Source organism: Gekko japonicus, unplaced genomic scaffold (genome assembly GCF_001447785.1).
Source record: "Gekko japonicus isolate JY-2015 unplaced genomic scaffold, Gekko_japonicus_V1.1 scaffold93, whole genome shotgun sequence".
Classification (NCBI taxonomy): domain Eukaryota; kingdom Metazoa; phylum Chordata; class Lepidosauria; order Squamata; family Gekkonidae; genus Gekko; species Gekko japonicus.
In genome coordinates, this window is record NW_015160838.1 from 668,268 (window position 1) to 694,887 (window position 26,620).

General features: G+C 39.7%; 1 protein-coding gene across 1 annotated transcript in view; it reads left to right on the forward strand.

The window, feature by feature from the left end:
- The window catches only part of LOC107116527 (guanine nucleotide-binding protein G(q) subunit alpha), a 151,180-nt gene that overhangs the window by 48,716 nt on the left and 75,844 nt on the right, over positions 1-26,620 (forward strand). The window contains exon 2 of the mRNA XM_015418457.1: positions 16,622-16,806. Coding sequence (XP_015273943.1) covers positions 16,622-16,806 — 185 coding nt within the window. The remainder of the gene's footprint in view (positions 1-16,621; positions 16,807-26,620) is intronic.

Below are 26,620 nucleotides of genomic sequence, written 5' to 3' on the forward strand. Positions count from 1 at the left end.
AAGTGTGCAAGAATCTTTTATATGTTGAGACACAGACCATAATATGTTTTGTCTGGACCCAGCTACAGCCCCCCCCCCCCGTATCAATGAGCCATCAGTTGGTGAGACAGAAAACAGCCAGAAACTGCCATGCTTAGCTGAGATTTCCATCCCTGAGGAACAGTATGAATTGAATGTTAATTGGTGCTTATGTTAGGCCTGGATTCCTGTGGGTTGGATTGGAAGCCAATATTTTTGTAAGGTAAAAATGGGAAATGTGGGATAAAAATAAATCTAACAAATAACACAAGTACAACTGGGGTTTTCTCAGCAGGACCCAACAGTTTGCATTGCTTTTGTGGACTGAATGTTGGCTTCTGTCACAGACCCCCATTGCAGTCAGTGTGACATGTTTGTGGCTGTCTGGTTTTCACAGAAAAGAATATAGTAGGGCCAATGTGGTGTGGTGGCTGGATTGTTGGATTCAAATTGCCATTCAGCCATGAAGTTCTCTTGGTGACTGGGAACGGTAAGTCCCAGCCCAACATACTTCAAAGAATTGTTGTGAGAAAAATAGAGGAGATAGCCATTTACATTATCCTGATGTCCTTGGAGGAAGGATGAGATACAGATGTATTATCTCTCTCTTCCCTCCGTACCCCAGTCCCAGTGTGTAGTGAAAGAACATTTTGTGTTTAGTCCAGCCTTAATCCAATGAACTTTTCCTTTCTGGGTCTCTGGACTTTCTTGCTGTCTTCTAAAATGTGCATGGGGGGAATCTGGGGCTGCAGGTGAGGGGAGACAAGAATATCACACTCTGCAGGCAGACATCCCTCCATCCCTAGATGTAGGAAGTAGGCTAATCTTTGAGTCTCTGGTTGGAGATGGAGTACATTCCCATCTTTGGTTTTGACTCCCTGCCTCCTCTGTGTGCACATGCTAGGAAGAGAGTGCCAAGGGATCTTCTCTTCAGAGCTCATAGGCTGTTATCTTTATTTGTGACTCTCTGTCATCCTTAATTTTGTTTCTTTGTGTGTCCTCCTTTCTTTTGTCTGTGCCTGTTTCCTCCCAGCTTCTTATACTGTGGCCTGTCCTCTGGTGGTGGAAAGCACCCTACCCTCTGCAGGAGTGGTGAGCAAAAAAAGCTGTGAATCATTCAGACTTTGAGTCAGAGGGCAAGGAAACTAGCCAGATCTGTTTTGGTGTCAAAACATGTACATGTGTCTTATCAGGCAAGGAGTGTGAGCCAGTACAGCACAATTGGGAACATCTGCAAAAGTGGAGAGTGCACCGGATGGGATGTCTCCTTTTGATACCTCAGTTAGTCATTCCTGAACTACAGGCTTGCAAGGAACAATTTGAGGCTTAAGAGATGAACAGAAAGGAAAAACCAGCTCTGAAGCAGCATTGTCAATCTTGTCACCCCTCCCCCACTTTCCTCCAAAAAGTTTCGAGCAACACATGAAGTGTCTAGAGAATACAGGCATTGTTAGCTCTTGGTTCAATAAGGCAACAAGGAAGGGCTTATCTTTCTGTCATATGACCTGGCATGATGAACCTGACTCATTTATACCAAGGAGTCAAATCTAGAGAATGTAAGAGGAGACAAGGGGGGAAGTGTCTGATGATGAACTCCAACTTCAGACAAGCTGAGAGCCATTTTTTTTAAATCTCAGGATTAACTCTGCCATCCTTGATACAGTGTATTGAGGATTCTTAGGCTCTCTGCCTCTTAGGCAGAAGGAAGAGGATGGAGGGAATCGCAGCATGCATTTTTCCAGATGTAAAGGACTGGGCCCCATGTTTTCTTCCCCTCATTTTTCACTATGGAAACCATAGAAAAAAGGGTCAACCCAGCCAGCCAGTAGCTTCATGTGGTCCACCTCACCAACTGTATTCCTTTCTTCCCATATTCTCCAATTTGTTTTGGATCCCACCAGTGGACATTCCAGTAGCAAGCCTAGTCTCCAGAGTGATTCATCTGAAAATTGATGAGGGCTGTCTAGAGGTGCCACCAGTCAAAAAAGCAATGCTGAAAAAGTGTGTGCGCACCCAAAAGCATATACCCAGAATGAAACTTTGTTGGTCTTAAAGTTGCCACTGGACTTAAACTTTGTTCTAGTGACCCTCTCAATAAGGGCTTCAGTTATTACTCTTATTATTGTACAAGTGGCTGTCCTGTGGTTCAAGACACCTTTCTGAGGAGTATCTTTTCAGGCTGGAATGAGTGGCTTCTTTAATCTCAGATGCCAGTCTGGTCACAAGTTTTCTTTTTTCTTTTTTAAAGTACCCATAGGTACACTTTTATTTATTTTTTTAAATCTTCAACAAATCTACACACTACAAACAGACACTCTACTACACATAACATATATACCAAGAGTACAGTTACAGTATATGCTTATAAGCAATTAATAATAAAAACTCTGTATCAAATACTTTCCATTCTTCTATCTTCTGTGTTCTCAAGTCCATTGCGCTATTCTTGCCTAGTCTTCTATTACATTTGCATTATACCAATCATAAAACTTTTTCCATGTTTTTTGAAATGTCCATTCTTTACTTAATCTCATTTCTGGAGTCAGTTTATCATTTTCTGCTGTTTCAAAAAGTTTATTCACAAACTCCTGTTTCGTTGGTATCACCATGGTTTTCCAATATTTGGCATATAAGATTCTTGCAGCTGTCGTCATATAAACAGTCAAATACCTATTCTCTTTTTCATAATCGTTTGGAAATATATTCAACAGCAAGACCTGTGGAGTAAATGGAATCCTTGCTCTTAGTATCTTCTCCGTCAAACTATGGACCCATTTCCAAAACTTTTTAGTAACATCGCATAGCCACCACATATGGTAAAATGTACCCCTTTTACTCTTACATTTCCAACATTTATCAGAACAGTTAATATTTTGCTTAGCCAGTCTATCAGGTGTAACATACCATCTATAAAACATCTTATACATATTCTCTTTATATGTTATAGCATTAGTCATTTTAATATTTTTCTCCCAAATCTGCCCCCAATCTTCAAGATTTATAGTATGCCCTAAATTCTGAGCCCATACAATCATATTATTCTTCACAATTTCCTCTACCATTGTATCATCCAACAAAATTTTATATATTTTCTTTATCATTTTGCTATTTGCTGTTAACATAACATTTTCCAGTTCGGTTATTTTACCATTAAATCCCACTTTTTTGTCCTTCAAATATATTGATTCCAGCTGTACTTTTTGCCACCAGGACAGATGTTCTGGTAGCTTAAGATTGTCCTTACTGTCCAAAATGTCCTGATACCTCAATATTTCTTCTCCTGTATATACATTCGGCAGCGTAAAGGCCTCTAATGGTGTTATTAGTCTCGATCTTTTAGTATAAAATTTTTTATGAATTCTGTCCCAAACTTTAAGTAAAGAGGCTCTCAACCAATGCTGTTTAAAATACTTTTGGGAATTGGCTTTCTCATACCATAAAAATGCATTCCATCCAAGTAACAAATCATGTCCTTCAATTTGTAACAATCTTGTATCTTCAAGAGTGACCCACTCTCTAATTCAAACTAGTGCCGCAGCTCTATAATATAGAAGCCAATTTGGGACTCCAAATCCGCCTCGCCCTTTCACATCCTGCAACATTTTTAACCTTATTCTCGCCTTCTTTCCTTGCCAGATGAACTTAGTTGTCAGTTTATTCAATTCTCTAAACAATGCTTGATTCTGCAATATAGGTATAGTTTGAAATAAAAACATCCATCTTGGTAGTATATTCATTTTTATTGCTGCCATCCTGCCCATCAAGGACAATTGCAGATTTTCCCACTTCTCCAAGTCCTGTTTCGTATTTTTTAACAACACTTTATAATTTTCTTCGTATAAATCACTGCATTTATTTGTAACTATAATTCCTAGGTATTTCATTTTCTTCACTATCTGACATCTTGTTACCCCTTGAAGCTCTTCTTTCTGTTTCTCATCCATATTCTTTACTATGATTTTAGTTTTCTCCGGATTTATTTTGAACCCTTCCACTTCTCCGTATTCTTTAATATTCTCCATCTCTACCTCCGCCGCCTTCACTGGATTCTCTAATATATATGCCACATCATCTGCAAATGCCAACAGTTTATATTGCTCTTTCTTAACTTGCAGTCCCGTTATTTTATTTTCTCTTCTGATAGCTTCATTCAACACTTCCATGATAAATAATAGCGGAGATAGTGGACAGCCTTGCCTTGTTCCTTTCTCAATCTTGAAGCTTTCTGATAATTTACCATTAACTGCAACTCTTGCTTTTTGCTCTTTGTAAATTGCCTGAATCATAGTAATAAAGCTGTCTCCTGCTTCCAGCATCTGCAATGTCTCTATCATAAACATCCAATTAACATTGTCAAAAGCTTTTTCCGCATCCAGAATAATTATTGCCATTTGTTTTTCACAATGTGATTCATAATATTCTAATACATTCATCAGTATTCTTAAATTATTTCTCATCTGTCCTTTAGGCAAAAAGCCTGATTGATCTTTATTTATTATTTCCACTAATACTTTTTTCAGTCTTTGTGCCAAAATTGATGCATATATTTTGTAATCCGCGTTTAACAGTGATATTGGCCAATATGTCACAAGTTTTCCATGAAGGCCCTGGCATTATACTGTCTTGGCAAGGGAAAATTTGTGTCTAAGCAATTAGATGACTGTCACAGCCTTCAAAACTAATCAGGCCAGGTGGTGCATCTTAGGCGAGCAATTTGTTGTTGACCAGCTGGATGAGATCCTTATTGATACAGAGCCTGTGCCCTTCTCCAGCAAGTAAGATTTCTGCAGGCGTAGAAACAGTTTCTTGATCCTTTTACTCCCTAAGAGCTCTACCTAGCTTCTTGAGCTAAATACTAAACTTCCTCCAAGTCCAGATCTCAACAGAATTTCAATTTGGCTGGTCAGCCTTCAGCATCTGGACAGCTCCCTGGGCCAGACGGCAAGCAGCACCCACAGTGTACCTGTTGCCAGTGGGCTGGCAACCCAGAGGGCCAGCCATTTCTAGGACCAATCTACCTCTGATAAGTGGGTGTAGGATGCAGTCATACTTGGTTATTCCACCGAATTCTCCAGGTTCCTATGAGATAGGGTTCTTCAGTCCCCAGTCTTCCATTACCCCATCAGAACACAACAGACAAGAGATACAGTGGATCATTTTTTTAAAAAACAGTGTTAATAGAACCCATTCCATTGTGTCAGCAAAGCTCAGTTATCTACTCTGTTCAGTTCCCAAGAATAATGAGGACTGGAAAGCCATTCTGGATCTCAAGCTTCCGAGCTAGGTAATGGTATCAAGCAATTCATATGGAGACTTTCCAGTTCATAGCTGGCGTCTTTTGGCTGGGAGATTTCTATGACCTTGATAGTCTTGATGGAAACATACCTTCATGTTCTCATCCTGCCTGCTCAGTGCCGCACTCGCAGATCCATTCATGAAACAAGGTTATGCCATTTGGTTCTGGCTTGGACCCACACAAATAATGCTAGCATTTATAGCCAGCCTCCAGATGAGGGGCTGTTAGATCCATCCCTACTTGGGTGATCTCCTGATCGTCTCTCTCCTGAGTCCCATTGTGGCATGATCTCAAGACCAATATCAGATGTCTCAGGGACCTTGGGTTCTCCATCAAGGCAGCTAGTTCTGTCATAGCCCTACTATAGATTCACTGGAAAGGAAAACTCTCTCTTCTGATAGGACAGAAACATATTAGATAAAGTCATAGAAGTGCTCTCAACTTGCTCCATTGACCTAATTTTTCTTGCAGGGCTGATGATAGCAGATGTTGATACTGTTCCCTGGCTAAGGACTCACTCTTACCAACCTCAGGGGACTTGGCTGCTATAACAGAAGTTTATCACTCTCAGACATTATGTCAGAGTGTTTGTGAAAACATCTTTAACAAGACCTAAAGCGAAGGACATTCTCAAAGGGAAACTAGTCCTGGTACAGATCACCACCAATGCCATCTTATCTGGCTCATGAGTACATTGGTCAGTGGGCCATGTTTTGGGCTCATCAACTCACCTGGAAGCTTCAGACTGTTTCAGGACTTTGGAACTCCAGGCCATTCAGTTGGCACCAGATTACGTCTGAGGAAAGAACTCTCAGTTCAATGTTTGCATTCAAACAGATAACACAAAGGTAAAGGCAAATATCATTTGCCAGGGGAGCATAAAGTCCAGCAGATTAGAAAGAGAAGAGGCAGTTGTGCTGCAGTGAAGGGAGGAACATCTCTCATCCTTGAGGATGGTATGCTTTTGTGTGAAGTGACTCAGTCACAGTAAGCTGGACCCATGGTCCCAATGTATTCCAAGAGCTATTCTTCCATTTCAGCATGGCAGATGTAGACCTCCTTTCCTGAGAATGCTGAAATGAAGAAATTCTTTGCCAGTTCCCTGTGCCTACCTGGGGAAGAGGCAGATGCTCTGATAATGCCATGGGCTCATGCATTTAATATATCTTTCTACCTGTCTACTAATTGTGTCATTGGTGATGATCATGACCTATAGTTTTACCGCATGAGAAAGGGGAGAGCTTATCTGTGTCAAAAGGTCACTTAGCCCAGCCTGGGCCAAATGCCTTTTGTTACAGAGTGGCAACACAAAATTACAAAACCCTGAAGTGTGACTGTTCATACACCAGTCCAGTAGACTGCTACCAGCCCGTTTGTACTAACCTAATAGTCAGAAGCCAAAGGGCGGAGCTTCTCACCTTCCTGGGTCTAAATCAGAAAATCCACCCTGCAAGGTTGGCTCACAGGAGTTTCTCGCAAAAGACAAGTTACTCTGATAGATGGTCTGCCAGTTAACGCACTAGATTTAGATTGAGAACTGTGAACGCAAATAACCACGAAAGTAAATTAAAATATATTGTTATTAAGGTGCAAGATTACTTCAAACCAGAACAAAAGATTGTGATGATAACATAAGAAATCTAGAGATTTAAAAGCTATCTTAAAACTGTTACACATTGATTCCAAGTTACAAGATATTACCCATTCTCAGATGGTCGTTCCAGTGATCCAAAGTGGCTCTTCTGAATTACTATAGGCCAGAGCTGAATGGCCTATGTAAGCAAGTGTCCAAGATGGCTGAAAAACAATAAATCATTTTTATAAGCAACAATTACAAATTTAAATTCCTAAATAACAAGCCAATTACAACAACACTGACAAAGTTTCAACTGATAATAATAAATATAGGAGAATTTCCAACTTGTGACAAAATCTTACAACAACCATGAACAAAATGTCAGCTAGTTTGTCACAAGTCAGAACAAGCTGAGGTCTATGTTACATGATTTGTTCTGGGCCTATTCAACATATGCGTTCAACCGTATTCACTGTAAGTTGAGCAGCCATTATTCACAGTGATTTTTTCCTATTATCTCTAGAATGACAAGCAATGATACAGATTGCAAAAACAATCTTTTTTTGCCTTATATACTAATAATAACTCCATGGGAGAGTGAATTCCATTACCACAAGTCCTTCCAGAGACACATACCAGCATTCTAGATTACATAGTTAGAGGCGTTGTCAAATTTATTTGCTAGTATTGTGTAATTATTGCCCTTTCTGGTTGCTTAAATCTTCCAGGGTGGGAGGACTGGCTGACTGGGTTTGAGAAGTAGTTAATGCCTCCTTAAGAGAGGGGGTGGTTTCCCCACCCTTAAAACAGGTTGTGGTGTGTCCACTTCTAAAGAAGTCTATCCTGGATCCAGGAGATCTTCATAATTATTGACCAGTCTCAAATGTCCCATCCCAAGCAAAGTGATTGAATGGGTGGTGGCTGGACAACACCAGGTTTTCCTAGATGAGGCAAACAGTTTAGAGTTTAGGAAAACTTGGTGTTGTCCAGCCACCACCCGTTCATTCACCTTTAGACTTCAAACTTTAGACCCCTTCCATTCTGGGTTAAGGGACTGAAACTCCAGTGGATAGCTTGTGTCAGGAGTTGGACAGAGGGAGTGTGCCTCTGTTGATTCTCTCAGCAACCTTTGATACCATTGATCATGGTATCCTTCTGGACTGCCTATTTGGACTGGGACTGGGGGGACACACCATTCTTCAGTGGTTCCAGTCCTACCTGGAGGGTAGATTTCAAAAGGTGGTGTTGGGGAACTGCTGTTCAGCTCCTGAAGTGGTGTCTGGAGGCAGCTTTGGAGTGGATGTGGGCTAATAAGATGAAGCTTAATCCTGGCAAGATGGAAGTGCTACTGGTGGGTGGAAGATCTGACCCAGGGTTTAAGATGTCACCCATTCTGAATGGGGTTGTACTCTGCTTAATGGAATGGGTCCATATTCTTGGGTGCTCAGGCCTGCTGCTGGTTAAGCACATGGCAGCTGTGGCCAGGGGTGCCTTTTACCAGCTTCACCTGGTAGTTGAGGTCATTGCTGGACAGAAAAGATCTGGCCACTGTAGTGTATGCCTTGGTTACATTTCAATTAGATTACTCAAGGGCACTCTACATGGGGCTGCCCTATGTAGGGCTGCCCGTGAGAAGTGTTCAGAATTCTGTAGCCAAGGTGTTGACCAGAGTGGGTTGTAGAGACAAAATCACTCCAGTCTTGGCCCGTTCATAGTGGTTCCCAGTTTGTTTCTGGGCACAATTCCAGGTGCTGATCTTGTCCTTCAAAGCCCTTTATGATTTGGGACCAGCATACCTGAAGGACTTCCTAATCCCTTATGAAGCTTATGAACCTGCCCAACTACTATGGTCATCTTTGGAGGCCCTACTTAGGTTTGCTCCTGCCTTCTGAGTTTAGCCAAGTTTAGCCTGGGAGTGGGACTTCTTGGTCATGGCACCAAAGCTCTGGAACTCTACATGGGTATATTCTTCTTAGCATTGCCAGGTCTGGTGGATAAGCAGGCAGGGGATGGGGGTACACTTACTGGGAGCGGGGAGGGAAGAAGCTGGAAATAAACATGACATGCCGATGTCACTCTGGTTTGTGGGCAAAATCTCTATGGTAGAATTAGCTTTTACCCATAAATGTTCACCCAAGAAATAGAGCGTCACCCCACCAATGTCACTGATGGACTTATGTCAATTCCAGGTGATGTAGGCATGTCACGTTTATTTCTGGTTTCCTGCCTGGTTTTTTGGTGGTAATTCCTCCCCAGTGGCCAGCTGGCTGGCAGTGCAGAAGAGTGCCGAAATTGGGTGACCCCGCCTGCATGGGGGGGGGTGTCTGGCGATCCTAATTCTTTTTCTTTTTTCTTTTTATTAATTTTTTAAACAAAAGAACAAAAAAGAACAACCGTTGTTCAAGACAAGCAAAAATAGAAGAACCTTCTAAATTACAAAACATAGAAACATAAAAATGAGATTACGGGGGGGTAAACACAAAATATAAAAAGAAGACAGTGTGGAATTTTTTTCCATTTATCTTACAAGATATAGCTAAGAGAGAGAGTTAATAATGGCACAGGGGATTTTCAAAAAGATAATTCTGTGTATATTTTATATTTAATTCCTTTTCCATAATTTGAGGAACAGCTTGGATAGATGTTGAATACCTTTCTGATGTGTATATAAAATAAAATCATGCCACATTTCTTAAAAATCTGACATTTTAGCTTTATCTTTGACTACTCTAAGTTGATATGTCAATTTTTCTGCCGTAGCTATTTGCCATAGTTTGGAATACCACTAATGTTGTGGTAAAAATTCTGCAGATTTCCTTTAAAAATACTACAATTATAAAAAATACAAAAAAGAGATACAGAATATGCATAAAATATGTTGCCATACAAAATTGTGATCCTCCCTGCAGTGTTCCCTCTAAGCTGAGTTAGTGTGAGCTAGCCTCCAGCTCACGCATTTTTGCCTTAGCTCAGGAAAGGAGGGCTCCAGAGCAAACTAATTTATGCAGTAGCCAAATCGCTCGTTCACAACTTTAATGCCAGGAGCTCACAAAGTAGAATTTTTGCTCACAAGACTTTACAGCTTAGAGGGAACATTGCCTCCCTGTCTCATGAGTATAGAGAATCCCATTCCAGCAGTTGTCAATATTTCTGTTAAATATAATTATACAATTAACAGCTCTGTTTTTTGTATTGCTCTTGCCCATAAATTATCTAATCTATATACATCTCTATTACTCTGGTAAGCAGAGTATTTCACCAAAGTATAAATTTCCTTCACTTTCAGTAACCATTCTTGTAGATTAGGGGTATTGTCTTGTTTCCCATACCTGGCAAAGACCAATCTAGCAGTAGTAATCATATGCAAAGCGGCTGTTTTCTGATCTCTGGGAACATTGGGAAGATAATTCAGCAAAAATATCTGGTTTATAAGGGATTTGTATATCCAACCCTATTGATAGTAAGTTCGCCACTTATTGGAGGCATGAATACAAGACCACCACATGTGAAAGAAATCTTCTTTGTCTTATTTACAGAATCAATATCTGCTGGAATCAGATTTATAAATCTTTGCCAGCCTTATTGGGGATAAATGCCATCTATGAATCATTTTCAACAAGTTTTCTCTAAAAGGGAGGCAAACTGTAAAATTTTCTCTAAAAGGGAGGCAAACAAGTAAAAATAAATTCCTGTGCTGAATCATGAAGAATATTACCCACACTTTTTTGCCACCTACAGCAAAAATCTTGATCAGGTTTGAGTAAATTTTTCAATAAAGAGGAATAAATCCTTGAAGTAAATCTTTTACCATCAGCTAAACGTAATTCTTCAAACTCTGCTGTAGGCTTCAAGTTAGCATTTTTTTGGTATTAATTTGCAAAGGTAACCTCTGACTTGGAGATATTCAAATACTGAAATATTGGGCACCTTCATAACTTTTATATTACTATATGGGATTATTTGGTTATCAATTATCAGATTTCTATACTGTATCCTGAAAATTCCCATCTTCTTAAATGGGAGAAATTCAGAATCTAACTCATTGATCTTATCCCTAATAGCGGAGGCCAAAGGAGAGAGTCTTGATGACAATTTATTTTTAACTTGATCCCAAACATGTAGTATAACATTTATGATGGGGTGGCTTTCAGCACTGGGAGACGATAAGCAGCTGTGATCATGTTCTGAGTTGGTTCTGCTATTCCCAGCAAAGATAGAAACCAAAGATTTAAAGAGGAACACAAGTCTTCATTTGGTGCATAGTTTGTAGAAACACCTCTGATTTTAGCTTTTCTGTCTCTTGATTTAATGTCCTGCAATATAATTTTATTCTTTGCCCACATCTCAAAGTCCTTGGCTGCTTTCAGCTCACTTGCAAATTTTGATGTTGTTTGTAGAGCCTTTTCCGCTTTTCTCTCTGATTCTTTGATAGCAGACATTGGGGAATTTCACATTACCTAGTTTCTCCCGGTTTCAAGCCGGGAGTCTTCCGTTATGAGTTGAACCGGTACAGGGCTGCCGTTTCACACACGGCTTGCCCCTACCGGAAAGGAACCGGATAAGAAGCGGTTTGGCGTTTCACCATAGAAACATAAAAATGAGATTACGGGGGGGTAAACACAAAATATAAAAAGAAGACAGTGTGGAATTTTTTTCCATTTATCTTACAAGATATAGCTAAGAGAGAGAGTTAATAATGGCACAGGGGATTTTCAAAAAGATAATTCTGTGTATATTTTATATTTAATTCCTTTTCCATAATTTGAGGAACAGCTTGGATAGATGTTGAATACCTTTCTGATGTGTATATAAAATAAAATCATGCCACATTTCTTAAAAATCTGACATTTTAGCTTTATCTTTGACTACTCTAAGTTGATATGTCAATTTTTCTGCCGTAGCTATTTGCCATAGTTTGGAATACCACTAATGTTGTGGTAAAAATTCTGCAGATTTCCTTTAAAAATACTACAATTATAAAAAATACAAAAAAGAGATACAGAATATGCATAAAATATGTTGCCATACAAAATTGTGATCCTCCCTGCAGTGTTCCCTCTAAGCTGAGTTAGTGTGAGCTAGCCTCCAGCTCACGCATTTTTGCCTTAGCTCAGGAAAGGAGGGCTCCAGAGCAAACTAATTTATGCAGTAGCCAAATCGCTCGTTCACAACTTTAATGCCAGGAGCTCACAAAGTAGAATTTTTGCTCACAAGACTTTACAGCTTAGAGGGAACATTGCCTCCCTGTCTCATGAGTATAGAGAATCCCATTCCAGCAGTTGTCAATATTTCTGTTAAATATAATTATACAATTAACAGCTCTGTTTTTTGTATTGCTCTTGCCCATAAATTATCTAATCTATATACATCTCTATTACTCTGGTAAGCAGAGTATTTCACCAAAGTATAAATTTCCTTCACTTTCAGTAACCATTCTTGTAGATTAGGGGTATTGTCTTGTTTCCCATACCTGGCAAAGACCAATCTAGCAGTAGTAATCATATGCAAAGCGGCTGTTTTCTGATCTCTGGGAACATTGGGAAGATAATTCAGCAAAAATATCTGGTTTATAAGGGATTTGTATATCCAACCCTATTGATAGTAAGTTCGCCACTTATTGGAGGCATGAATACAAGACCACCACATGTGAAAGAAATCTTCTTTGTCTTATTTACAGAATCAATATCTGCTGGAATCAGATTTATAAATCTTTGCCAGCCTTATTGGGGATAAATGCCATCTATGAATCATTTTCAACAAGTTTTCTCTAAAAGGGAGGCAAACTGTAAAATTTTCTCTAAAAGGGAGGCAAACAAGTAAAAATAAATTCCTGTGCTGAATCATGAAGAATATTACCCACACTTTTTTGCCACCTACAGCAAAAATCTTGATCAGGTTTGAGTAAATTTTTCAATAAAGAGGAATAAATCCTTGAAGTAAATCTTTTACCATCAGCTAAACGTAATTCTTCAAACTCTGCTGTAGGCTTCAAGTTAGCATTTTTTTGGTATTAATTTGCAAAGGTAACCTCTGACTTGGAGATATTCAAATACTGAAATATTGGGCACCTTCATAACTTTTATATTACTATATGGGATTATTTGGTTATCAATTATCAGATTTCTATACTGTATCCTGAAAATTCCCATCTTCTTAAATGGGAGAAATTCAGAATCTAACTCATTGATCTTATCCCTAATAGCGGAGGCCAAAGGAGAGAGTCTTGATGACAATTTATTTTTAACTTGATCCCAAACATGTAGTATAACATTTATGATGGGGTGGCTTTCAGCACTGGGAGACGATAAGCAGCTGTGATCATGTTCTGAGTTGGTTCTGCTATTCCCAGCAAAGATAGAAACCAAAGATTTAAAGAGGAACACAAGTCTTCATTTGGTGCATAGTTTGTAGAAACACCTCTGATTTTAGCTTTTCTGTCTCTTGATTTAATGTCCTGCAATATAATTTTATTCTTTGCCCACATCTCAAAGTCCTTGGCTGCTTTCAGCTCACTTGCAAATTTTGATGTTGTTTGTAGAGCCTTTTCCGCTTTTCTCTCTGATTCTTTGATAGCAGACATTGGGGAATTTCACATTACCTAGTTTCTCCCGGTTTCAAGCCGGGAGTCTTCCGTTATGAGTTGAACCGGTACAGGGCTGCCGTTTCACACACGGCTTGCCCCTACCGGAAAGGAACCGGATAAGAAGCGGTTTGGCGTTTCACACACGCACCGCTTTGTAGTAACACACGGGCACGTCCATCGGGGCACTTCCACATGGAAACTCGCCGGGCCGATCGAGGTGCCAAGTGGATTTGGCGCCAGCCGTCTTTCCCGCGGGAGCATCCGGCCCGTTGGAAGAAGCTGGCCCAGGGCTTTGGGGGGGGGTGTTTGAAGAGAACCGAGGTGAAGCGGTGACAGCGCACGGCCGGCAGTCCTCGGGAGCCGCGGGGGAGCAGGAGCGCGGTTCGTCCGCGGCGGCGCTCTCGTCGTCGTCTGCCCGCCTGCCTAGCTCCTCGGCCGCGGCGCAGGGCTCCTCGGCGAAGAAGACACCACCATCCCTCTTGCGGTCTCAACCTGCGATCCCGGTAGGGAACCGATTCCTAACCGGGTTCTGTCTGAAATGACAGACCAGAACCCGGTTGAGAATCAGTTCCCTACCGGGACATAGCGCCTGTCTGAAATTCCCCATTAATTCTTCTATTTTCTTATTCATTGGTTCTACTGTTGTTTTAAGTTGTCCAATCTCACCTTTTATTCAGTCAATTCCTTTGCTGAACTCATTTTTCATTTCTGTGAGGACATGCATAATCGTTGTTTGGAAGCTGAGATCAGCTTCAGCTCCACCATCGCCATTCCCTCTAACAAAAGCAGTGAGGGCTCCAGCTCTTCGTCTGATTTGGATTCTGGTCTCTGTGGTGGTCTATATGGGGTTTTTTTTTGCTGCCCTTCTTCTCCCTGACTCTTCCCATCATTGACCTTGTACCATGCATATGTCTGTGCAATATTTCCAGAGCAATTCTTGTTTATCAAGAGGGAGTAAGGGGAGGGAAGGCAGGATGCGGCCAGCCGGAAGCTCTGCCCCCTCCCCAATTGTTAACAAAGCCAGTGCTGGTGTGGCATAAATGATGTAATGCATAATATTTCCCATTTTTGTGAATATTTTTTTCCAAAACCGTGACACTACAGGGCATGACCACAACATGTGGATGTAATCACCTTGCTGGTTGCAATTTCTCCAACATTTTGTGTTGTTCGTATTATTCTTGCAAGACATACCAGAGTAATATATCATTAATGTAGTGGTTTCAAAGAATTCTCCTTGTTTGAGGCAACCCTAATTTTTGTGTCCCCTTCTGTTACCATCTTCTGCCAGTGGGTGAAGACTTTTTTGTTTCATTTGGCATTCCCTCAATTATTGTTCCTTCCTAACTAATGTTCTTATGTTTTGTATGTATTTTAACTCTGTTTTTTACTTGTTTTAATTATATATGTTTTTTGGGGTGGAGGTGATTTTAATGATTTTAAAGTGTAATTTTATCATGTATGTTTTAAATGTTTTATGTTTTATATGAAAAGTTCTGAAGTTCAAAGGCAGTTTGTAGATATTGCATGTTAACTTAACTAGAATGCAGCAGCAGGGCGTTCATTGTGAGCTCTCTCCTTAGCAACTGGTATTGTGCTCTCTGGTTCTCTTGGTTCACTTGAGATCTCACCCATATAAAGGTAGGGGTTGGAGCACAATATAGAATAGTTGTTAGATATGAATTACTACTTAAATCCACTGTGAATATAAAAGCAAAAGGTTTAAATGAACCTGTGCAACAGCTACATTTTCTTTGAATACTGTCTAATGAGAGTTGGTTGAAGCCAAATTCATTTAAAACAGAGATTATGTGGCTGGGGAAGCCTGGACCACTAGGTGGCAATTTCTTTTGTCCCTTGATGTGGTGTGTCTTTCTACAGTCCTTGGTCAGGAATTTGGGAGTATGGCTTGATTCTTTGCTCTCCATAGACAAACATGTGTCCTTACTGACAAAGACTGTGGTTTACCATCTACAGTGGGCCCGCCAACTGGCTCCCTGTCTGTCTTGGGGGGACCTTGCCATGGTAATTCACACATCTTGGGGGGACCTTGCCATGGTAATTCACACAACAGTCACCTTCAGACTGGACTACTGTAACATGCTCTATGCAGGGCTTCCTTTGAAGATGCTTCGGAAGCTGCAAGTGGTCCAGAATGCAGCTGCCAAATTGCTGACAGGAATATCCTGGTCAGTGCATATAACACCTATCCTACGGCAGCTGCACTGGTTCCCAGTTAGTTTCTGATGCCAGTTTAAAGTGTTGGTAAAGGTAAAGGTTCACTTGCTCGAAAACCAGTCGAATCCGACTCTAGGGTTGCGGTGCTCATCTCCGTTTCAAAGCCGAAGAGCCAGCGCTGTCCGAAGATGTTTCCGTGATCATGTGGCTGGCATGACTAAACACCAAGGCGCACGGAACGCTGTTACCTTCCCACCGAAGTGGTACCTGTTTATCTACTTGCAATTTCTTGCTTTCGAACTGCTAGGTTGGCAGGAGCTTGAACTAGAGACGGGAGCTCACTCCGTCTTGCGGCACCCGGGTCTCGAGCTGCTGAACTACTGACCTTCCCCAGCCTGCAGTTCAGCGTCTTAACCACTTGAGCCACCGCAGCTCCTTAAAGTGTTGGTACTTACCTTTAAAGCCCTAAACGTCCTGGGACCCTCATTCCTTTGGGATTGCCTCTTCTGGAATGATCCTCTCCATCTTCTCCAATCTTCATCTCAGAATTTATTGAAGGTCCCTGGTCCACAAACTGGCTGCCTTGGGTCAACAAGGGCGAGGGCCTTCTCAGTAGTGGCCACTGTCCTGTGGAACCAGCTGCCTGAAGACTTGTGTGCCTTGCGGGACCTCCCAAGGCATGAAAGGCTGCTCTTTTTCAGGCAGCCTTTGGGCGATTGTGATCCACCAGGCAGCTGGTATACTTCAACTAGTCTTCACCATCCACACATCCTACCCTGCTTGATAGTGGATAGATTTTAATGTGGATAGATTTTTAACTGTTTAATATTTTAAAGGTTATTTATTGTATCTTTGTATTATTTTATTTGTGTATTTTATATGATGTTAGCTGCCCCAAGTCCTGTTTGGGGGAGAGGGAGCAGTATATAAATTTGATAAATAAATAAATCCATCTTTTAATGTTTTGCAGGTACGGGAGAAAGTGGTAAAAGCACATTTATTAAACAGATGAGAATCATCCATGGATCAGGATATTCTGAGGAAGACAAAAGAGGGTTCACAAAGCTGGTGTATCAGAATATATTCACAGCAATGCAATCTATGATCAGAGCTATGGATACACTCAGAATTCCATACATGTATGAACATAATAAGGTGAGCTTTCTGTTTTAGACATGCAGCAGAACTTTCCCCCATTTATGGTTCTAGAAGATTCATTAGATGACTTCAAATTAATGCATCTGCTTCTTAGTGTTCTGAGGAAGAAAATGCTTATGTTGCAGAAAGATCATAACTTCAGATAGAGGCTCCTTCATATAGAAAAATAGTATTGAGTGTGAAACGTTCTAGGCTGTCCTTTTCTCTGCCATGACAGTTTTCAGCCTGCAGGGAATCTCATTATATGGAGGAGCATTCAGTCATTTAAGCCCCTCTCCTGTCTACAGTGTAATCTGGAGTATCTCAGTCACAGGTTTATCACCTCAAAAAGCATTAGGCCTCTAGAAGCAGGAAACCCAGGAGTATAGTTGGGGAGGGGGCAGGAGAATCTCATTCCCCCAGCCTGCTGCTTCCCTTCTTTTATTGTCTCTGTGTTCCATTCTGTACCTGCTTCCCTCCCGCTTCTTTCCTTTTACCTTCTTCATTCCCACCTACCCTCTTCAGTTTCCCACCTCAGCTGCTGTTTTCCTTCCACTTGCTCATTTCCCCCTTCTCATGTCTTCTCTTTCCTCCCTTCCCCACACATCCCCTTCCTGCTCTTCTCCTGTTCCCTTTATCTCCTGGAAGGGTGAAGCAGTGTTGGATGCCATTTTGGGGCTGATGTAGCATTGTGGGTTCCTTTCAGTGTCCGTGCACAGGCCACTCTTTTTTAACTCTTCCCCTTTTTACCAGTTTTTATTTTTTTTTTTCTTTGCAAATATGGAGCCCCATTGTGCAGATTTTTGACCCACACCCTGGGAGAAGATTGAGTGTTAGCTATATGATACATTAAGTCAGTTCTTTGCCAATGACACAGAACCAGTCTCTGTGGACTTTTGAATTGGCAGCAAGTCTGGTAGATGTGGACTGGTGTGATGCACTGTTAATGTGCAGTTTTCTGGAGTGAGAGAAACAGGATAATGAATGGATTTTTCAGCATCCCCTTCTCAAAAATACCCTTTTCTATAGGAAGTAAAAGGATGACTACTGAACATATCTCTTGAACAAAGTTATGTTGAGAAATATAACCTTTGTGTGTTCGAGTCAGCAGATACTTGATGTTTCTGGCCTTGTGCCAGGTTTAGGCTGCTCATTGGTAACTTGAGCAGATATAAAGATAAACCAGATACGGAAAAGGTTTGGAGGGAATGTTTTGACTTGATTGCACTTCTAGGTATGCTACTGGTTCAAAGCACAATATTTTATTCAATTTTTCCCCACCAAGCTATGTGTGACTTAAGGGGTTTTTTTTGGGGGGGGGGGATTAATAGTATTGGTGCTATATGCCAGTTTTGTATAATATGCTATTTTGTATACAAAAGGAGCCTTTTGAAGTCTTCTGTTCCTCATGTAGTAAGGGACATTATTCAACATGTTTGGTTAGAGAGCTCAGGAGCTTGTTTGGGTACAGACCTCCACTTTGTAAGTATGTGGCGTGAATATATTAAATAATAGTTTTATTAAACAGGGTACATTTGTCAGCTGGAAATAGTTGTAAATACACCTTCTGTCAACTCAAATAAACTGTGGTATACTGTTCAGGAGTTGTACCTTCAGTGGAAGCCAGAGCTCATATCACAACCCTAGTGAATTTGATGTTTGTGGGTCTGTAATTTGGGCTGAGTTTGGATTTATGCAGGCAGAGTGCCATTGACCAGTGGAATTACAAGTGAATGAAATGTTTGCCATGTGAAAAACAGTTGAAATTCCTTGTGTCATTGGTGGGGTTCTGTTTGTGTGCAATAATTAACTGTATGGCTACTTTACTACACTTCTTCCATTCTATGGCCCCTGCCACACGGCAGGGGAAAAGCCTCTTAAGGCACGGCTTTTAAAAGCCGCACCAACGTTGAGGCGCTGCGGCGGGATCCCACGGATCCCCTGGCCGCGGCGCCTTTTCTCCCCGGCGCGATCAAACGCCGGGGAGAAAACACGGCCCAAACGGGAGCCGGCCGAACTGCGCATGTCCGGGCATGCGCAGTTCGGATCCGGGCCAGGGGTGAGACGGCGCAAGGAAGCGCCGGCGATCAAACGCCCCGGTTGCCGCGCCGCTTCCCTTTAAACCACCTAGGTAGGTGGTTCAGTTTGCGGCGCCGTTTCCTGGGAATGGGACAGTTCGGCCACGGAAGCAAGACGCTTCCCAGATGTTGTGGTGTGATCGCGCTGGTTTGATCCGGCCCCGAACTGTCCCGCTCCCGGACCAAATCGCCGCATGTGAACGGGACCTATGGCAGATATATTTTTGTTATTTGTAATTGCGTGGAGAAGATTACAAAGAACATGCTGGAGGTGCCACATGGACTGACTTTAAAGTGTTGATGAATATTCATGTATCATAATGAGTCTTATGTAAATGGATTGGGAATTCATGGGATTACTCTCAGATCCACATGTGGCACATAAGTGTTGATGGACTGTTCGTATGCACCAGCATATTCTAAAGTGCCACTGCCCTCATGGAAATCCTAGCAGTCATTTGCAGCACCTCTGTGGAGGCATCAGCATGCTTCCTCAATGTGGCTTGGCCGTAGGGCTTGGCTGTAGGGGTCTACATAAAGTCATTTCAGAATGTATGAACTTGGTCTTAGTTTCTAAAATCATGCTGTTAATTCTGATTCTTTGTGTTGTGAAACATGACTGCTGTGGATCAAGAAGACAATAATCAGTATGATCAAACAGATCAAAAGCTGAACCTAATACTATAAGCAAGTGTGTTCTTTCTACAGCTATTCTTGTGATATGTAAAAATGTAAATGATGCTAAAGAATCTGAAGGTTACATTCTCTTAGTAAGGAATAAATAGAAATAAGGTCATCTCAAAAACGATTTCAGTTCAGCATTCATGTTTCTGAATCTTTCTAATATAACCGCGAGGGCAACCGGGAAAACAGGAAAAGAACTCTCTAATCACTTATATTGGGAAATCCTATCCGTCTAGAGTTTCTGTTTTGTTTTAAGTCACAATAGGAAAGTAATTTTGTTTTTGTTTTCCCATTCAGTTTCAAAAGTGTCCAGTTGAGTTTAAGAGTCTGCTGAGATGTTGGATGCTATTGATGGATTTAATAGTGTATCATGAATGATAATATTAAATATATAGGATAATATTGTTACCCAGGAATGTATATACTATCTTGAACTCTGTAGGCAGTAGGGGGTGTGGCGTCAGCATGGGGAAAGGTGGACGCCTAATCTACTCACTCTGATCCCGTTCTCCCCTTCCCTCTGCCAAAGCACTAAACTAATCAGCACACAGCCTGCAAGTTATGCAAAAAGCTGGGCGAACGAAAAAAGCAATGAAAGGTACTATTAAAACCTTCATAAAAGCTTTAACTTTGCCTGAATCAATAAGACAACTCGGCAGCGGCGAACAGAAGCGCAGCAACAAAATGGCGGACGGGCCAGTTACTGTTAAGACTCTGCAAGCAGCCTTAAAATCTGCCTTACAAAAAACGGAACAAAACATACTAGAAAATATAAATACACAAATAAATGAAATCTTGCAACCTTTATTTGAACAAATAGATGACATAGCAAAGGCACTGGAAGAGACAACAAATAAAACAGAAACTGCACTAATGCTGGGACAGACACTACAAGTAGAAAATGAAAATATGAGAGAAAGAATTATAATTTTGAAAGCGATAGCCAGAAGACAGAACTTGAAATGTAGAGGGTTCCAAGAGGACCAGAATGAAACTCCAGAGCTGCTGAACATAATGAGCACATGGCTGGTGACAATTCTACAATGTGAAGGTGACCCTCCAATCATACTGAAAACGCATAGAATAGGTGCTTAAAATAATCCAAACAGAAAATATCCAAGAGACATACTAGTGACTTTTGCAGACTTGAGAGTAAAAGTAGCAGTTCAGAAAATAGCACAAGAAAAAGGACATTTATTATACCATGAACAACAGATCACGGTCTTCCCCGATTTACCAATGGAAGCTCTACCGATCCACCAGAAACTGAAAATGTCTACCCAAAAACTCAGAGAAGAAAAAATTTACTACAGATGGAGCTCCCCGGGAAAGCTTACAGTAAAACACAAATGCAAGTTGTATCATGCCACAGATGAAGACAGCAGAACATGCCTTTTACAGGACTTAAACTTAGTGCCAACGCCGGAAAAATCTAAGAAAACTACTTAAAGAAGACTTTCTATGACTTTATCACCTTTTAAAGCTAGTAAAGTTCCAATTAGAGCTCCTATCAACAAAGCAGAAAAATAAAGAGAAGATAAAAGGACTCGACCAAGAGAGAACATTGTCAGGTTGTGTTTACGTATAAGAAATATGTGTATACGCTTTGGCTATTAATAAGAATATTGAATTTTGTTTAATGCACGAGGGAAGGGGGAGGAAGGGAAAGGGGATTGAGTACAGATAGTGCTCCACAAAAGTAACAGATTAAAAGTTAGGGATTAGAATAGCATAGTCTGAAGGTCAAAGACAGGTGAAAATTTGACCAAGAAGGAGAGGGGGAGAGACTAGATAGAATTAAAATTTTCTAGTTCAAAATTAGAATTAGATATAATAGATAGGGTTACATAGTACAGGAAAAGTTATAGAGTAGAATAAGAAAAAGGTACAGAGTATTTAGGAACAAAGGTTAGAGAATATTTGAGCAGAAAGAAGTTTGTTTTTATTTAAGTGAAAATAAACTAAGGATTCACCTTTAAGGACTTAAATTGTGAAACCTCAAAGTAACAATGTATAAAGCTCTATCTTGGAATGTGAGAGGGATGAATAACAGAATTAAATGTAAACGAATAACAACACAAATCTTAAAATCCAAACCAGATATTGTCTTTGTACACAAGACCCATTTTAGAAAGGAATTTGATCCAATCTTAGCTACAACATGGTATAATCAGCAATTTACATCCCCAGGATCCTCAAAAGCCAGAGGTACAGCAAAAACGGTCTGTTTTGTACATAAAAAAACTCTTAAAGACTCGATGGGTAGATATGTATTTACAAAAAGAGAGTTGAATGGCAACATGATTATACTTGTTTCATTGTATGCACCAAATTCAAACCAAATCCAATTTGTTAGAGACAAACTAGAAAAGTTAAGAACATTTCAAGAAGGAGATACGCTGATAGGGGGGAGATTTCAACTATGTTATGAATACAAAATTAGACAAATCAAAAACAAAGAAAACACGGCTCTGACACAGAATTACAAAAAATATTTGGAGAATCAAACACTCATCTGAGAGAGACTATACTTACTACTCCTCGAGATTTAACTCATGCACAAGAATTGATTATATTTTAGGAACGCACAAATTGTTAATGAAAATAAAAGACGCAGAAATTAATCTTAAGATCTGGTCTGATCATGCCCCATTGTCTTGCACCATACAATTCAACCAAGAATCAAAGACAACAGCAAAAAGGGTTTGAAATAAGTCAATTTTATTAAGATCAGAGATACAACATCAAATCACTGAGCATATAATTTTTTTTAGAAATTAATAAAGCTGAAGATACTTCACACCAAAATAATTGGGACACTTTAAAAAATAATTGGGACACTTTAAACACATTGCAACATAAGATAATTAACTTGGAAAAAAGACATAAGGAAACAGGTAGTAAAACAATCCTTAATCAACTAATAGTGGAAAGAAAAATACTAGGAACTACAATTACGAATAAAATTCAAAAAGATCTTTTATATATCAAACAACAACATTGGAAAAAATCCCCAAAAACTCTAAAAAACTTACCATGGAGCGTAAAGGAAAAACAAGCTTCTAGACATATATATGCATTAAGAGATAAAAGAAGGAAGATATAAAATGAGACAATAAAGATAATACAGATATTAGAATAATTTTAGTGCCAACGCCGGAAAATATATAAATCTAGAGAAATTGAAGAAAAAAATAGTAGATTTTTAACCAATCAGAAGGCCTTAAAACTATCTCAGAACAACACAAAAAACAAGAAAGTATAGACTCAATTACTCAATCTTAGAAAAACTCAGCAGCAGGCCCAGATTGGTACCCTTTTGAATTTTATAAAGTTTTTAAACTGGACCTAATCAATCCACTAGTGGACCTATTTGATACCATTGTAGAGACAGAGAAATTGCCACAAACTTGGCAACAATCAAAAATAATTTTAATACCAAAACCTATGAGAGACTTAACATTAGCAGCATCATACCAGCCAATCACACTCTTAAATACAGACTAAAAATGTTTACAAAAATAATAGCAAATAGGTTAAAACAAATTCTACCAGATTATATAAACAAGGACCAAACAGGATTCCTGCCCCAAAGAAACCTTATAGAAAATATTAGGAAAACCATAGATGTAATATACCACTGTGAAAACCATGGTACAGAAGCTATTCCCCTATCATTAGATGTGGAGAAAGCTTTCGATAGCATTAATATAAAATATTTGGATACTATCATAAATTTAATGGGTTTCGGAAGTAAATTCCAAAGAACAATACAAGCCATATATACAAACCCCACCGTGACTCTAATAGTAAATAAACACAATTTTAAAAAAATTCAATTACAGAGAGGCACAAGGCAGGGGTGTCCCCTGTCCCCTCTCCTATTTATAATGGCTATGGAACCCCCAGCAGAAATTATAAGGATGAACAGAAAGATACAAGGCATAAACATAAATCAGCAAGAACATAAACTTTCAATTTATGCAGATGATTTATTGCTTTATATAAAGAACCCACTAGATTCTCTAATTGGACTTAGACAAAATATAGAAGAATTTGGGCAAATTTCAGGACTTTTAGCAAAGAAAAATCAATATTGCATCCAATAAATATAAGACATTCTCAATTTAAAAAGATAATGGAGGAATTTATATTTAAACATTAAACAAAACCCTGGAGATATCTAGGTGTGCACATACCCCCATCTTCAGAAACTTTATTTGAATGCAACTTTACAAAATTACATAATGAAGTTAAAAATACACTAAAAACTGGGATGCAAAAATATTAAACTGGATGGATAGATTACAAGTAATAAAAAGCTTTATTTTACCTAAATATCTATTTATGTTTAGAGCTCTTCTATTATTAATAGAAAAGAAAATCATAAAGGGATGGCAGAATGTAACAAATTTCTCTGGAGTAACATAAAACATAGAGTAAATTTTAGAACACTCTCCAGATCAACAACAAGGGGGGGGGGGCATAGATTTACCTAATCTATATACATACTATGAAGCTTCAAATATAGCAACTTTAATAAAAGCAGCAACTTCAAATCAACCCCCAGAATGGGTGCAAATAGAATTAGACACAGAAGCTGAAAGAACTAGTTCATGATATGATTTATTATGGACCTCGGAAATAGGATCTAAAAAATACAAAACTTAAAAATAGCTTACTAAGAAACTCTTTAAAAATATGGAAAACTAGACAAAACACAATTGCACCAACAATTTCATATCAAGCATTATATATAAACCAGAAATGGTTTCCTCCCGGCCATGATCCAAAAGAATGTGACAAATGGCAAAAAGCAGGCATTACAAAAATAATTTTATAGAAAAAGATAATAGAAAAGAGTAAACTAGAACAAAAAATACAACACAAAGTACACTGGTACAAATATTTGCAAATAAAACACCTATTGGAATCACCGCAATTGAAACAGACAAGGAAAAGACAGATTACACCATTCGAAATATTGCTAAATGAAGCAAAAGAACAAAATCCAGGTTTAATCACCATTTTATACCACATACTAAATAAAGCAGATTAAGAGGAAAAAACACTATATCAAAAACAATAGTCCAGAGACCTAAATCTTGAATTAACAGAAGAAATCCTCACAGTAAAATGGCAAGTATTTAAAATACTGGTTAGATGGCAAGTTTCACCTACATTACGACATAGAATAAATCCTGAACACTCTCCATGATGCACAAAACAATGTGGACTTTTAGCAGATTACTTACACTGTTGGTAATCATGTAAATCGATGCAAAATTTTTGGAAAGAAATAACTATGGAAATTAAAAATATGATATCTGTACAAATACCTTTACAACCTGAAGTGATATTGTTGGAAAGATGGGATACAAACCAAGTGATGCCAAGACTAAGAGAAACAGTATCATTGTTGTTAACAATAGCAAAATCACTGATAGCAATAGAATGGATAGGGGAAAAACCTCCCACAGTTCAACAACGGCTTATAAAGATATGGGACTATTTTATTTTGAGTAAACTGTCATTTAATTTATATAAAAACTCTACTACACAATATGAGAAAAAAAGTTGTATCAGTTTGGTACCCAATTATAAGTTACTTAATGGAAAAAGATATACTTCCAAAGAATACCCTGTACCATAATATGATTTACTTTTGAAAATGTTAATTGGAAATTGTTTATTGTATGTGTTGGTTATTTTGTACATATTAAAAATTATTAATTAAAAAAACTCTGTAGGCAGTAGTATTTAACCTTAAATACAATAATAAAAGCAACTTGGCTCCAAAACAGCTATTTTTGATTAAAATCCATTCCCCCCCCCAGTAATTTCAGTTTACATTGAGAGCTCTAAATATGTTGCTTTGCAGTATTGTGAAATATTTGCATAATTTGTTCACTGGGATTAGCTTTCTACTGTAACAAGTTCTGATGTGATTAACCAGTACTAATTATATTGGTATAGATTCTGCAAATAAGGTTTATTTATTTTATTTTTATTTATTTATATTTTCAATTTATATTCCGCCCTCCCCACATGAGCAGGCTCAGTACGGATTACAAGAAGTTAAAATATAACAGAATAAATACAATAAAACATAGATGCATCCACAGAGCAATAATTTAAAATTCAGACAAGCAATTAAATTATATAACTAAGTGCTGTTGCATATAGATGGCGGTAGCCTCTCCAAGGCTGTGTTAGATGGTAAAGAGTACACTGTGGCCATACCCGTGTCATTAGCTGTTCTTGTTGCTCTCAACATGCTTTCGGTTGTTAGCAGTTCAGATGTGTTGGTGCTGGTGGTGGCTCCTAATCGAAAGCCTGGTGGAAGAGCTCAGTTTTAAAGCCCCTGCTGTCTTCCAGGAGCTCATTCCACCAGTATGGAGTCGCCACTGAAAAAGCCCTATCCCTGGTCAAAGCCAATCTGGCATCTTTTGGGCCAGGGAGAGTCAGGCGGTTTTGCGACCCTGACTTCAGTGCTCTCTGGGGAACATATGGGGAAAGGTGGTCCCTCAGGTCGGCAGGCCCCCAACCTTATAGGGCTTTAAAGTTCAAAACCAGCATCTTGAAACAAATCTGGTATGCTATTGACAGCCAGTGCAATGCCTTCAGCACAGGTCGGATGTGCTCTCGTGTAGAGAGGCCCATCAGCATCCTGGCTGCCGCATTTTGCACCAGCTGCAGCTTCTGGATTTGGGGCAAGGGCAGCCCCATGTAGAGAGCATTGCAATAGTCTAGTCTCGAGGTGACCATAGTGTGGATCACTGTTGCCAGATCATTGCGTTCGAGGAAGGGAACCAACTACCTGATCAGCCGGAGATGGTAAAAGGCTGCTTTGACAGTGGCTGCTACCTGGGCCTCCATTGTTAAGGCAGCATTAGGAGCACTCCCAAGCTCCTAACCCTCGCCACTGGCACCAGCGGCGCCCCGTCAAAGGTTGGTAGTGGGATCCCAACCCCCGATCCACTCCGACTCAGGCACAGGACCTCCGTCTTCGTCGGATTCAATTTCATTAGGCTCAGCATAAGCCAGCCCGCCATATCCTGAAGTGCCTG